Source organism: Eptatretus burgeri, chromosome 10, assembly GCF_056783735.1.
Source record: "Eptatretus burgeri isolate ZD-2024b chromosome 10, Ebu_testis_v1, whole genome shotgun sequence".
Classification (NCBI taxonomy): Eukaryota; Metazoa; Chordata; class Myxini; order Myxiniformes; family Myxinidae; genus Eptatretus; species Eptatretus burgeri.
In genome coordinates, this window is record NC_140970.1 from 3588980 (window position 1) to 3603913 (window position 14934).

Genomic DNA, 14934 nt, shown 5'->3' on the forward strand with positions numbered 1-14934 from the left:
AACTTTGCCTCAGGACATATTTACGATTTCGCTTCGGTCAGGGGTCAAAGGTCAATTCGCGCAAATATCGATAATATGCGAGAGCTGGAGGTGCCTTCGCGCCAAATGCTGCTCCTCGGGTTATGGTCGGATGGTCATGAAAATTCACACTAATCGTCTGGAATGCATTGTGCACAAACAATCGAGCCAGATTTTCAATTTAGATCTTTGTTCACCCACAGCACCCCCTCAAACTTTGGGGATTTCCAATTTCAAACCGTATTTTCGGTACTTTCCATTCAAATGGATATCCGAGTAGTTATCAGGAGATGGAACTGGATGAGATTTGATATGCATAATCTTAAGGTGATTCCCTATCTGCTATATGAAATCCATTTTGCTCTATATCTTATAGTTTCCAAATGGTAACCCTCTCAACTTGGGTGTCCTAGGGCCATTGAGCATTCCTGCTGAAACTTCAAAGTACACGAGCTCCAAGACGATTGAACCGAATCGAATGAAACTTTACATGCTTATTGACTGTAATGAGTGCTACAACTTTGCATAATGACTTATTTCGATTAGTTCAGGGGTCAAAGGTCAATAAGTGCATTTTTCGGTCAAAATGTCTATTCAAGTCCCCCTACAGGCAAAACGGCTCAACTGATCCAAATAAATTTTTGCATGTGAATACTCCCCGATGAGTGGTACAAGTTTGCTCATTTGTATAATGACCTATCTCCACTAGGTCAGCGGTCAAAGGTCAATAAATGTATTTTTACATGATCATACAAACACCGTTTCTTGACACCTACGATTGTCGCAATACTAACAGTATGCTCGGCAACCCATCGCCGCCTACTGGCTTGTTTGTTTGTTTGTTTGTCTGGCTGTGAGCAGGATGGCTCAAAAAGTTGTCGATAGATTCAGACAAAATTTGGTGGACAAGTTGGGTATGTGACTAGGACAAAATGATTAGATTTTGGTCAAGATCCAGATTCGAAAATTTTTCAAGTGATTCTTCACGATTGAGTGATGGGACTAATGACGATATCGAGCACAATATCTCAAAAAGTTATAGACGGACTTGGCCGAAACTTGGTGGACAGGTTGGGTGCGTGACAATGGACGAAATGGTTAGTTTTGGTGACTATACGGATCCAGCTTTCGATTCGATGATGTTTTTCATTTTTTTTTCAGTGATTCTTCCATCACTGAGAGATGAGGCCAAAGACGATATATTATATAGCAAGATGTTTCAAAAAATTGTGGAAGGATTATGACCAAACTTAGTGGATGAGTTGGTGGTTAGATGACGAGAACAAGCCGATTATATTTTGGTTGAGGTCTGAATCCAGCTCGGCCTATCAGTGGAATACAAAACCTAAACTGTTCAGCCTGGTGGAGGGATGCGCTCTACTGAGTTCTGTTTTCGTTCATGTCTGTGAATATCATTCCCCTCCCTCGATGGAATAATTTCGCCCTTTGAACCCCTTCCCCACCCTTTTCCTACCACTGCCTCTAATGATGAACGATGCAAACTTTGCTCTCAAGCTGTTTTGTTAATCATTGTTTCGTTCATAGGACACGGGTAGAGAGACAGGTGGACGTGAGGTGAAGGGACAGATCCTCCGAGAGACAATTTTAATCGGAGACAAAGCGAGAAATGCGAGATCGACAAATCAAGGAGAGAGGGACGACCATGGGGGAGCTCGTGTTCGTCCTTGGGTTTATGTTTGCGCCTCTGATTTTGTCTTTCAATGGAAAGGATACAAACGTGCAGACCTTGGAGGACTTCTTGAAGGAGTACAACTCTGTAGCACCGCCGGCTTTCTACAACAAATCGCTCGCAGATTGGGCTCGCAGCACGAACAAAACAGACTACAATGCACAGCAAGCCGTACGTACCTGCCAACTGTGCTCACCTGTCTCTTATCAAGATGCCTTTGTCGCGGTGTTTAACGTCTGAATGAAAAAGAATGTAATTTTTATACTCGAGCTTATTCCGCATTCGTTTTTACATCGATCGTTGTTTCACTCAAGGTCCATCGGAAGAGGAAAAATTTGTGGAATTTATTATCGACCTACCTCCACTTCTTCCCCTTCCACCACTTGTTGTCCCCCTTCCACCACTCCCCCTTCCATCCCTTTCCATCCCCCTTCCTCCACTTGTCCCCCTTCCTCCACTCCCCCTTCCATCCCCTTCCTCCACTTCTCCCCCTTCCACCATTTGTTGTCCCCCTTCCATCCCCTTCCTCCACTTGTCCCCCTTCCTCCACTTCTTCCCCTTCCACCACTTGTTGTCCCCCTTCCACCACTCCCCCTTCCATCCCTTTCCATCCCCCTTCCTCCACTTGTCCCCCTTCCTCCACTTGTCCCCCTTCCACCACTTGTCCCCCTTCCTCCACTCCCCCTTCCATCCCCTTCCACCACTTGTCCCCCTTCCATCCCCTTCCACCACTTGTTGTCCCCCTTCCATCCCCTTCCACCACTTGTCCCCCTTCCACCACTCTCCCTTCCATCCCCTTCCACCATGAGTACAGTGTCCCTTCAATCCCCTTCAATCCCCTTCCACCACTTGTCCCCCTTCCTCCACTCCCCTTCCACCACTCCCCTTCCATCCCCTTCCACCACTTGTCCCCCTTCCACCACTCCCCTTCCACCATTGTCCCCCTTCCACCACTACTTTCCATCCCCTTCCATCCACCACTCCCTTCCACCAATTGTCCCCTTCCACCACTTGTCCCCCTTCCATCCCCTTCCACCACTTGTCCCCCTTCCATCCCCTTCCACCACTTGTCCCCCTTCCATCCCCTTCCATCACTTGTCCCCCTTTCTCCACTCCCCCTTCCCTCCCCTTCCCCCATGACTACAGTGTCCCCCTTCAATCCCCTTCCACCACTTGTCCCCCTTCCTCCACTCCCCTTCCATCCCCTTCCACCACTTGTCCCCCTTCCATCCCCTTCCACCACTTGTCCCCCTTCCATCCCCTTCCATCACTTGTCCCCCTTTCTCCACTCCCCCTTCCATCCCCTTCCACCATGAGTACAGTGTCCCCCTTCAATCCCCTTCCACCACTTGTCCCCCTTCCTCCACTCCCCTTCCACCACTCCCCTTCCATCCCCTTCCACCACTTGTCCCCCTTCCACCACTCCCCTTCCATCCCCTTCCACTACTTGTCCCCCTTCCACCACTCCCCTTCCATCCCCTTCCACCACTTGTCCCCTTTCCACCACTTGTCCCCCTTCCATCCCCTTCCACCATGAGTACAGTGTCCCCCTTCTACCACTCCCCTTCCACCACTTGTCCCCCTTCCACCACTTGTCCCCCTTCCATCCCCTTCCACCACTTGTCCCCCTTCCACCACTTGTCCCCCTTCCATCCCCTTCCTCCACACTCATGTCCTATATACGTTCCATTTCCTTTCCCTTACATTATCTCCTCCCAACCTTTCCCTTTCACGTCACGCTTTCTCCAATTCCTTTAGTTTTACTCCCCTTCCCATGCATATGATTTGTATGTTATCTATTTATACTAATAAATGTGTGTGTGTGTGTGCTTGTGTGTGTCGTTGATTGGTATCTACCTATGTGAGTTTCAGAATGTCGAATGGAGTCCTTCCAGGGTGGGCTCGAAGTATGCACCTTCATTTCAGTGAGGGGTCACAATTCATGGACCAGGCTAAGTTTTCTGTTCTCAAAGTTTTGTGCCGATGACTCTCTCCAGGATCGTCGCTGAGCCCCGGACAGCTTCCAACTGTAGTTCGTTTGTAATAATATTCCCAGGGATGGTTTTTCGCTCACCTGTAAAGTAGTTCCAGGGAGCTTCTGGGATGGCGCATCGTCCGTCTGTCCGTTCGTCCACAAATACCTGCAACTTCTTCTCAGAAACTACACATACGATTTCGATGAAATTTGACCACATCCTTCATCACCCGTGATGGCATTAAAAAACAAACGGGGTCTGAAGGGGTCTACAGAGGGAGTTTAGGGGGGTGGGTGGGGGGCAGAGTTACCTCCCCAAAGAGGTATTTGCTTTCTTCTCAGAAACGATACAATTCCGATGAAACCACGACAATCAATCTTCAACACCCATATGACGTACCAAAGTTTGTTCATGACATTAGCAAAATCTGGTTCTAAGGGGATTTATGGGGGGTTGCCTCCCAAAATATGTATTTGCTTTCTTCTCCAAAACTACATATACAATTCCAATGAAACTTCACCACCATCTTCATCACCCGTGATGAACTAAAGTTTGTTCATGACATAAAAAATTGGGGTCTAAGGGAATTCTACAGGGGAGTTGCCCCCCAAAATATGTATTTGCTTTCTTTTCTGAAACCACACACACAATTTTGATGAAACTTGACCACAACCTTTATCACCCGTGATGTACCAATGTCTGTTCATGGCATGCAAAAAATCCATAGGTATTTACTTTCTTCTCCATTATATATTTTGTGGGTCATCCATGCCTACCAGTGGTTGCCTGCTTATTTTATCCAGCCACTACCAGATGAGTACCCAGAGGTATTGCCCCTATGTTTAATATCTTTGTGAGGTTCTTTGTCATCATTCCTGTAGGTCCAGCTATCACTGGTACAACTTTGGCATTCTTCAGCTTCCAGGATCTTCTCCCTTCATTCTTGAGGTCTTGGTATTTAGTCATTTTCTTGATTTCTGCATCGTTTATTCCAAAATCACTGGTATTAACACCCCAATCAGGAATGCCTTCTTCTCTTTTTTTTTTTTTTGTACCCAAGTATGATATCCGGTCGCAACGCTTTGTTTTCGATGTTCACACTTGATGGGATCATTAGGTCGTACGTGAGCGGTAGGTACATCCATGTTTTCAGCGATTCCTTTTGGTTCTTGTTTCCACAAATTTTCTGGAACTGGTACATCACAGTTTTTGCAGATGTGCCAGCAGATTACATTATAAACTCTGTTGTGTCGTTGTGTGTCCAGCTTTTCTGACGTGTTTTTGTTTTTGTGTGTGTTTGGTCATTAAGAATAACATATCTTTCTCTTTACTAACTCTGTCTCTGTCTCTGTCTCTGTCTCTGTCTCTGTCTCTGTCTCTCTCTCTCTCTCTCTCTACCCCCCTCCTTTATACCCCCTGTCAGCAAAGCGACGGATTGTATTTGCTAGTATTATATAAAGCAAGTGTCCATCCGTCCGTCTGTCCGTCCCCGAACTACTCCCTCAGTTTTGGGGTGAGCCCTGTCAAACATTCTGTGGACTGTTTTCGGGTCCCACTGGATGTCCAAAGGTGGGTGGAAGGTTTCTTAAATATCTCAATGTAATTATGATTTTGACTTATGATCTGTAAGAGTCTGCTCCCAATCCAGAAGTAAACACAATCACAAGTTTGGCAGAAACATTCGATGGTTTGATAATATCTCAATACAATTGTGATTTTGAGTTCCCCCCCCAAACTTTTAACAAAAAAAACAAACAGACCCCACTTTTATCCACTCCAAGGTGGGTGGGAGGTTGAGGTTTCCTAAATTTGTCAATACAATTCTGATTTTAATTTTCGACGTGTACAATGTGTTTTGTATCCGCCATTTCTCGCTGGCAGATTCGTCTGCACTCGGTGTCACGTGAGAGCAGCATCGATATTCGTCAACTTCACGAGTGTTTTTATTTTGTTTTATTAATGTTATAGTAATAATTTGTGATTGGAATTATACTGGTCGAAGTGAAAATATAGAGAGAATCACGGATTCGTCACTTGCAGTTTCACCATTGATGTCCACCTTACTTACTTACTTACTTACTTACTTCTGTTGGGGTCAACTGCAGTACGTTTTTTTTGCCCAAGTCCTTCTTGAACCACGTGTCCATGCCAGACGTTCGACTGAAGGTGTCACAGGAATGTGGAATTTATTGGTTCACCAGACGACCCGTGAACCCGTTTGGTTCCCGTTGTGACAGCGGTTGATGACAAAAAAGGTCCCTTTAAGGGACCTTTAAGGGACCTTTTGGACCTTTAAGGGTTGGACTAAAGCTTACCTGTGGGCATGGTTGCACCTGAGATGCCCCCATCATCTTGTGGAAACCCACCCCACGGCCACGACAGGATTCAGCCTGCATGATTAAAATGGGGACCATGACCTAGAAATGTGATGATTACCATGGTGTGAGTGTTGTGAAGATGTGTGAGTCCCACTCGATCCCGCACAACTTGACAGGTGCAGCAAGGGCATGATGTCCGCATAATTTTGGGGTCAAACAAATTTGAAAATTGGCTCCTCAGGTAACGCTGGGTCTATTAGCATCCACTGGGGGAGGCGGTCAAGTGTAAATATCCTGTGAATAGTGTCGTTAAGGCTTAGAGTAGGAATGTAAAGTATAAGTGTTGTGTTCTTGTGGAACCTTTTGTTTCCCCTCCCCAGATCACTGGAAGAATGCTGGGCAAGAGCGATGACCCAAAGGATGGAGTGCAACTTCGCTCAGTGCTCTCATGTGATGAAATTAAAAAAAAACAAAAAAAAACTAATGATTGTTTAGGCGAGGATAAGGCCATAAGGGGGTACATTAAGCAGGATAGGTAAGTTAGCTGCGACTCGCTGCCCATTGTTCGTTAGGTTAATTAGGTGTGAGTCAGTAAGTGTTAAGGCTGGTACAGTAGCCCCTGTGATATACCTTGCAGGAGCTGCGGTACCAGAGGAGGGGGCAGTGTTACATTTGAGGGGGGGCGGTATGCATTCAAAGGGTAATTAGGATGTTTAATTAGGTATGCCATGCTGTTCGAGTTTACCAGGATCTCGATGTAATAAGTAGCAATTCAGTGGTGTTAAGTTGTCTAGTAAATGTTCATTTCTTCAAGGGGGAAATGATAATTGTCACGTAATTAGATAGGGACACGGGATAGGGTAAGGGTGTCTGCGTAAACCCCTTTTAGTAGTCCCTGGAGGCTGGCCGTGACGTCACAGGACAGGGCAGCGGATGGCTCCGCCCCGTGATCACGATTGGCAGAAGGCGACGGCGGTGGGCCAATAAACGACTCGATTGGAAGTGACGAGGACAGGAGGATAAAAAGGTTCTGTTCGGGGTCGAAAAGGAAGAGGAAGAAGATCGGGACAAAAAGATCGTGTTTTTTTGGTGGGGAGGCTGTTGCGCGGAGAGCGTCCTTGTTGTTGTGCTGATTCGATCGTGTTCTTCATCGTGTCTTGGAGCCTTGCTGAGCCTCGTGCCTCACCTTGGTTGGCTCTGGGGTTCTGCTGACTCGGAGTACGGGGTCGAACGGCGGGCGGACCTGCCTCCCTCTCCTGCTCGCAACTTGGCGCCAGAACTGGTTCCCTGGCGACTGTGAGCGGACTTGGGCCAAGACCAGGAGGTCGACAGCACCACCGTTTCTCCTGCCCCCCTGACGAGAGCAAGGCCAGCTCGTCCGACGCCGATCCAGGGACAGTTGCGTCCACACCACGGTCCAGCCTGACCACCAGAAATAGCTACGTTGTGTGTGTGTGTGTGTGTGTGTGTGTGTGTGTGTGTGTGTGTGTGTGTGTGTGTGTGTGTGTGTGTGTGTGTGTGTGTGTGTGTGTGTGTGTGTGTCCCCTTGGCGCCTTAGAGGGTTTGAGATCTGTATATTCATTGGAATTGTCTGTGTTTTTCCCCACGCCCGATCCCACACCATCCCGTCGAATCGCCCCGGATCCCTCTTCTTGCCGAGTCTTGTTATTTCTGGTTAATAGTAAAAACAAATAAACATCATCAACTCAGTGAAAAGTGACTCGTGCCACCTTCCTCGTCCCGTTTGCGGTAGAGCGATTAGAACCGCCATGTTTGGGTTATAAATAAATAAACCACCTCCATCGTTTCGGCTCATTCTACGTTGGCGGGACTGTTCAAGTCCCGTGGACGTCACAATATGTGTATATATATATATATCTATATCTATATCTATATCTATATCTATATCTATATCTATATCTATATCTATATCTATATCTATATCTATATCTATATCTATATCTATATCTATATCTATATCTATATCTATATCTATATCTATATCTATATCTATATCTATATCTATATATATATATATATATATACATACATACATACATACATACATACATACATACATACATACATACATACATACATATAAAGTTGAATGTGTTTCTCTGTGATCTATGCACACGAAAAGTACTGGACTGATCCTCACCAAACTTCACATGCTGACAGAACATGTACCCGGGAGTTTCCCGATGTAAAAGAATTGTACTTCCGACTTCCGGTTTCCGAATTATGACGTCATCACCTGATTTCGTAACATTAATTTTTCAAGTTCAGCCAATTGACATGGGGCCAACGCCATATACAATATATCTAACATATGATTTTAAGTTTTTCTTTCTCTGCACGCGCTAATCTCCTGTAAGGTGAAAGATAGGAGCTAACCACTGAAAAAAAATGTCGGGATGGGCCCCGGGAAGGTTATAGGCTATCTGGCAAGGCCCCTCGGTGGGAGGGGGGGTGTGTTTCCCCCTCACCAACCCCCTGAGCCTATGACTGCCATGGCCCAATAGGGAACTGATACTGTGCTCGCGTCAGACATATGTATAGAAGATCAAATTCATTCAAAAAGAACCCGGGCAGCGCTGGGTGCATTCACCTAGTAATATATATATATATATATATATATATATATATATATATATATATATATATATATATATATATGTATATGTATATATATATATACACAAGATGAGAGTTTTAGTAATATACTAGACGACTCATGAACCCGTTGTGACAACGATTGATAAAAAAAATCATTTCAAAAAGATAGCTCCAGCGAACTATCCCACTGAGGCTGGTTGCATTGATCAAATACTTCCAAAGAGTACTTGACTGAATCGGGAATTGATTTTTTTATAATTTTTTTCGTTGCCCGATTTTAACGAAACTTGATACTGCACACCGCAGGCGAATGCTGAGTAAGGTGGGCTGAAAATTTTTGCGCTATTGTGTACCGTTTTGGCTGTATTTCGAGAACATAATACATATATACATACATACAAGATGAGAGTTTTAGTAAGAAAATATATAGATAGAGAGATAGATGGTTTTACATTCACTGTTTTCGCAATTGTCTGTCTGTCTTTTTGGGCTCCCTCTTGTGCATCGTGCAGGTACCTCGCTATTATATATATATATATATATATACATATGTCATAGCTGTCACTATGTTTGGGCAAAGCCCAATCTGCCCATGCTAGTTATATTAGGTAAGGGCAAGCCTGGATCACAAGCCCTCAGAGAGGGACCTATATTTTGGACGATTTTCCGGTGTAAATTTTTCGTCCACGTGTGACGTGTCCTCATGAAGGAGTGCAGATTCTGAATAGTTCATAAATCTTGCAGGATGCACAGGCCAAGCTCTGGAGTGACCTCACGAAGGAATGGGCTGCGAAAGCCCAAAACTTCTCAGCGAAAGATGCCAATGTATCGGACCTCCGCCAGCTTGAAAAGCTCTCCCAGATGGGCATCAACGTTCTTCCTGAGACAGAATACAAACGGGTGAGTGAGGAATCCAAAGTGGTAATTGTGATGAACATTTATAGTAATTCCTGATGCGAGTGATGTTTTTATTTATATATTTAAAAAGTGTGCATTTGAGGTCCTCTTCACCACTGCTGGAACTGTTGAGCCTACCACAGCAGTCAGTACCATTGGAGATTGTGGAACTGTGTTAGGCCAACTGCACCACTGCTGTAGCTTGTGGAGCCGTTTTGAGCTTACTGCACCACAACTGGAGCTTGTCGGACTTTGATGGGCTCAATAAACCAATGCTGGAGATGTTGGAGCCATATTGCACCCATGACAGCACTGCTGGAGCTTGTGGAGCTGTTTTAGGCCCATTTCACCACAGCTGGAGCTTGTGGAGCAGTTTGAGGCCCATTGCACCACAGCTGGAGCTTGTGGAGCTGTTTTAGGCCCATTGCACCACAGCTGGAGTTTGTGAAACCGTGTTTGGAACAACATCACAGCGGTGGAATCTCGCAGCATCAGACAATGAAATTTTAAGAGACAGAGTTTGAAAATGTTTTCGAGTTTTCACGTATCACACCAGCAGTCTTTCATTGAAACCCTTTAACGTGTCTTGAACTTTTAATCAGCTATGACTGCATCATCCAGAGGAGCCTGTCTACCTCCAATGTAATACCATTACATATCATAGCTCCCTTTTTTTTCAGCTGCAATCACATTTATGTGAAGAAGATACTGAACCTTGATTTTTGTGTGTAATATACATGTAAAAAAAAATGTATTCATACATTTTAAATGGTTTCTGTTGAACTAGCAGCATATAGCAAGAGGGTGCATATACTGTCTTTTGAGTTGTCTTGTCTGGATTCAATTCTCGACCCGAGTATTCCAACCATCATCCTCATGGTGTTTCACAGGCAGGGCGTTGCATCAATGAATTTGTCGTATTTCAGAGAGGTCGATGGGCCGGCTGTCCCATCGAATAATGTTCGTGTGTGGAACTTAAATATCCCATAATGCCTTTCGAAGAGAGTAGGCCACTGTACCATGGCCAAGTTTTTAATTCCTGCCCTGACTCATAAACCGATGTTTTGGCAGCATCCTGCGATTGAGTAGTGACTTGTCCTGGTTACATTCTTATCAAAAGAAGGTTCTCCACCACGTTGTGAGCACATCAGATGCCCCCAATAGGGTGGTGTGTGGAGGGCTGGGTGGGGAGAGGGATTGGGAGAAATTATTACTCATGGCGGATTGTATAAAATACAACTTCTACTCCTCCCTTAATCCCCTTACTCTGTCCCATGTTTCTCATCTTGTGTGTTTTAAGAGCAAGATGTAAGATGTATATGGGACACATTGTCCCAGATAAGACTTGACGATTTATATTTTGAATAACTTTAACAAAAAATATTCCAATTTCAAAATATCGTCGTGCATTTAAACATTGCAAGCAGGTCATTCGCCTTTGTTCTTTTACGATCTCACGTCTGGTCGACTATCTCACGTCTCCCTCTGTTATCTCAGCCCTCTGACCCTTCCCAGCTCCTCCAGGACGCATGTGTTGTTTCAATAACCCCATCATGGCTAAACTTCCCAAATCCAGGCTGACTGTGCATCTCCACTCTATAGTTACTCCTTTCATTTTATAGAACAATCCTCAGGTGGTTCAATACTTTTCTTCCCTCCAGGGTTTCAACCAAGCAATGCATCACCACCTCATGCCATCCACCATCCCTATCTGCAATCTATCTTGTCCCCATTAACCTTACCTAATTTTACTCACAGGTTTCTGTATTTTCTTCCCTTCTTTCTCTTGTTCATTATTCCCTTTTTACTTTTGGCCAACTGTGGCCTCACTGTGATCACTTTGACATTTTACACTCTGTCACTAAGCTCTTCTATGAGCCAAGCTTTGGTATACAAATATGAAAAAGTACATTCTATTGAACAGAAATGTTTTATCATGAGGTTATCAAAGCACAGCTAAAGCCTATTGAGCTAATCTATATGCTGGGTGTATATGATAATGATGCCAGCACCAATGCCTAATCCTTTAAAAGACAAGTGGACCCGTTGGTCCATTGGATCCAATTTTCATTTGTCTTCAAAGCCTTGGAGCATACCTGCCTGCTGTACTGGTGGAGCATTAGCTTATCTTTTCACCATGCCCTGATGTGCTTAGGCCAGGGTCGGATTTATACGTTTATTTTTATTTTCGCCAAATGATACTACCATTATTATTGGTGAACGTAGTGAGCTTCATACTTAACGCGTGCACATCAGAGAATAGGAAACAACAACAACACAATACCCTGGCAATTTGGAATCTGTCGTTGGCTATGACCCTTTTGCTTCCGGGTTTTTTTTGCATGGGGAATGATGCATTCCAGGAGATAAGGCATCGTCGGAGACATGAAAGACCCAAATATCAGACATAGTGTTTTTCCTCCACTGATTTTAATAAGGACAAGTCTGAAGACGACAATGGTTCACGAGCGTTATTTGACGATGTAGATTGTTTCAGAAGTCAAGGATGAGACAATGTGATAATGTTTGACAAGTTATAAAAATGATCAACATGATGTGGTACGAGTGACAGGTTATTAGCTGCAAAATGTCGAAAACCCACTTTCGTTAAACAACTTTCAAAATTTGACCTTTGCTTAACCTTTAAAGGTCACAAAACAATGTTGTGGACATTAAAATAAGGAAACAGGATACGTGCTATAGCTTATTGGAGTTAGTTCGTCGAAGAAGGTCGAAAACCCGGTTCGAGTCCCACAACTTTGAAAATTTGACCTTTGTGACCTTTAAAGGTCAAGGATTATGACCTTTGGTGCAAAACTTCCTCTGGAACATTCCAGGAACAATATAACGTCATATAGGCTATATGGCATTTCGCACTCCTCGGATTATCCATACTTTGGTGAAATCAGCGTAAAAACAAACTTGAAGCAGGCGCCACGGGCAAGGTGTTCGAGATAGAGCAAAATGGTTTCAAGACTTTAGGTGGGGAATGGCCTCAAGATTATGCATAAAAAATATTGTCATCCGAGCTCTCAAAGTTTGGGCGGTCATATGATTTTTATGTCAAAATTTGAAATTTTCGAAGTTTGTGACCTTGTGACCTTGACCTTGGGACGAAAATGAAAAATCGAGCTCCGTGGGGCTATGCAGGTGCCATTGGGCTAACCAAATACTGAAACTCCTGCCAGATTCAACAATCCCCCTCGGAGAAGATGCAAATTGAAATCGGCTACCCCCTAAAAACACAATTCGCAATTTTCTAAGTTCGTGACCTTGTGACCTTGACCTTGGGACGAAAATGAAAAATTGAGCTCCGTGGGGCTATGCAGGTGCAATTGGGTTAACCAAATACCGAAACCCCTGCCAGATTCGACAAACCCCTCGGAGAAGAAAATTTTTTACGTCAAAATTCGCAATTTTCTAAGTTCGTGACCTTGTGACCTTGGGACGAAAATGAAAAATCGAGCTCCGTGGGGCTATGCAGGTGCCATTGGGCTAACCAAATACCGAAACCCCTGTCAGTTTTGACAAACCCTCAAGGACAGGGGTTCCCAAACCCAGGGTCATGACCCAAACTTGAACCCCCCCCTCAAAATCTCAGTTTTTGAGGGGGGTTTCATGTCAAAAGCATTTTCTCTGGCAATTTTTATCAAAGGTACACTAGGTACCAGGATCATAATTTTGGGTTGCGAGGCAAATGTGATTTCAAATTTTGGGTCATGGACAAAAAAGTTTGGGAACCACTGCCCTAGGAGAAGATGCAAATTGAAATCGGCTACCCCCTAAAAACACGTTTTTTGGGCGTGGCTCCGCCCATAATGGGCGCACCACGCCCATTTTCAGGAAAACACAACTAGATCATGATATAAACCTCCCACCAAAATTTTCTCAGGATCGGAGCTATGCTCGGGACAGACAGACAGACAGACAGACAGACAGACAACAATAACGAATATAGTGGTCACTTATTTTTTTCATGAAAATATTTTTTCGTGAACCAATATCTCCCGCATCATCAAAAAATAATTTTTAATCGTGATTTACATTATTTGATCACTGATCCCGAATCCAGGCCGAAGTAACCGGAAATTGCGTATACAGTTGTGAACAAGTTATAGTTAAAGTCAGAAGCGAATGTAAGAAGAATTCTACGTTCGCATGTGGTATTAATTTTTTTAGATGAGATCCAGTTCTCGGCGGTGTAGTTGTTGTGAAGGTAATGTTGAGGTAATATGCAGTGGTGTTATCACGGTTATAGAAATGCACAAATAATTAATTTGATCTATAGTATACCCAATCACACCTTTATGACTAAAAAATTAACAACAAAACTAGAGAGTAAATACTCTAGCAGTTTTAAGTCGACCTAATTTTATAATAATGATATCTCCCGCATCATCAAAAAAATAATTTTTAATCGTGATTTACATTATTTGATCGCTGATCCCGAATCCAGGCCGAAGTAACCGGAAATTGCAGCATCGAATGTAAGAAGAAGTCTACGTTCGCTTCTCGGCTTTGCCTATTCCACATTATTGCTAATATATATATATCTATATATATATATATATATATATATATATATATATATATATATATATATATATATATAGTTGAAAGTGTGTCTGTGTGTGTGTTTCTCTGTGACCTATGCACGCGAAAAGTACTGGACTGATCCTCACCAAACTTCACATGCTGACAGAACATGTACCCGGGAGTGTCCCGATGTAAAAGAATTGTACTTCCGACTTCCGGTTTCCGAATTATGACGTCATCACCTGATTTCGTAACGTTAATTTTTCAAGTTCAGCCGATTGACATGGGGCCAACGCCATTTGCAATAGAATGAAAAAATAATGCTACAGTCAAATGAAGACAATGACTTCCGACTTCCCGGTTTCCGAATTATGACGTCATCACCTGATTGCGTAACGTTAATTTTTCAAGTTCAGCCGATTGACATGGGACCAACGGAATTTGCTAGAGAACGAGAAATTAATACTACAGTCAATTGAGGACAATGACTTCCGACTTCTCGGTTTCCGAATTATGACATGCATTCGACACACTTGCAAAAATGACCGTATGTATATTATACCGTATAATGATATAATAATCATCTGTAAGTCATATTTTATTAACATTTTCTTTGTTCATTAGTGTTATAACCATGGTTATAAAAACCATTTTTATTGTTACTGTATAACGTTTTTACATCACTTCGGCCTGGATTCGGGATCAGCGATCAAATAAATAATGTAAATCACGATTAAAAATTATTTTTTGATGATGCGGGAGTTATCTTTATTAAAATCAGTAGAGGAAATATACACCATGTCTGATATTTGGGTCTTTCATGTCTCCGACGATGCCTTTATCTCCAGGGACGCATCATTCCCCATGACAAAAACCGGAA

The 14934-nt window shown here is 43.5% G+C and overlaps 1 protein-coding gene across 2 annotated transcripts in view; it reads left to right on the forward strand.

Annotated features, from left to right (window-relative positions):
• Positions 1 to 14934, forward strand: part of ACE2 (angiotensin converting enzyme 2) — a 141424-nt gene that overhangs the window by 25339 nt on the left and 101151 nt on the right. The window contains exons 1-2 of one of the 2 annotated variants that reach the window (XM_085896869.1): positions 1483 to 1879; positions 9366 to 9521. In XM_085896869.1, coding sequence (XP_085752995.1) covers positions 1646 to 1879; positions 9366 to 9521 — 390 coding nt within the window. In that variant the 5' untranslated portion in view covers positions 1483 to 1645. Of the gene's footprint in view, positions 1 to 1482; positions 1880 to 9365; positions 9522 to 14934 lie in introns of those variants that run through there. The other variant, XM_085896870.1, reaches the window with a different exon arrangement.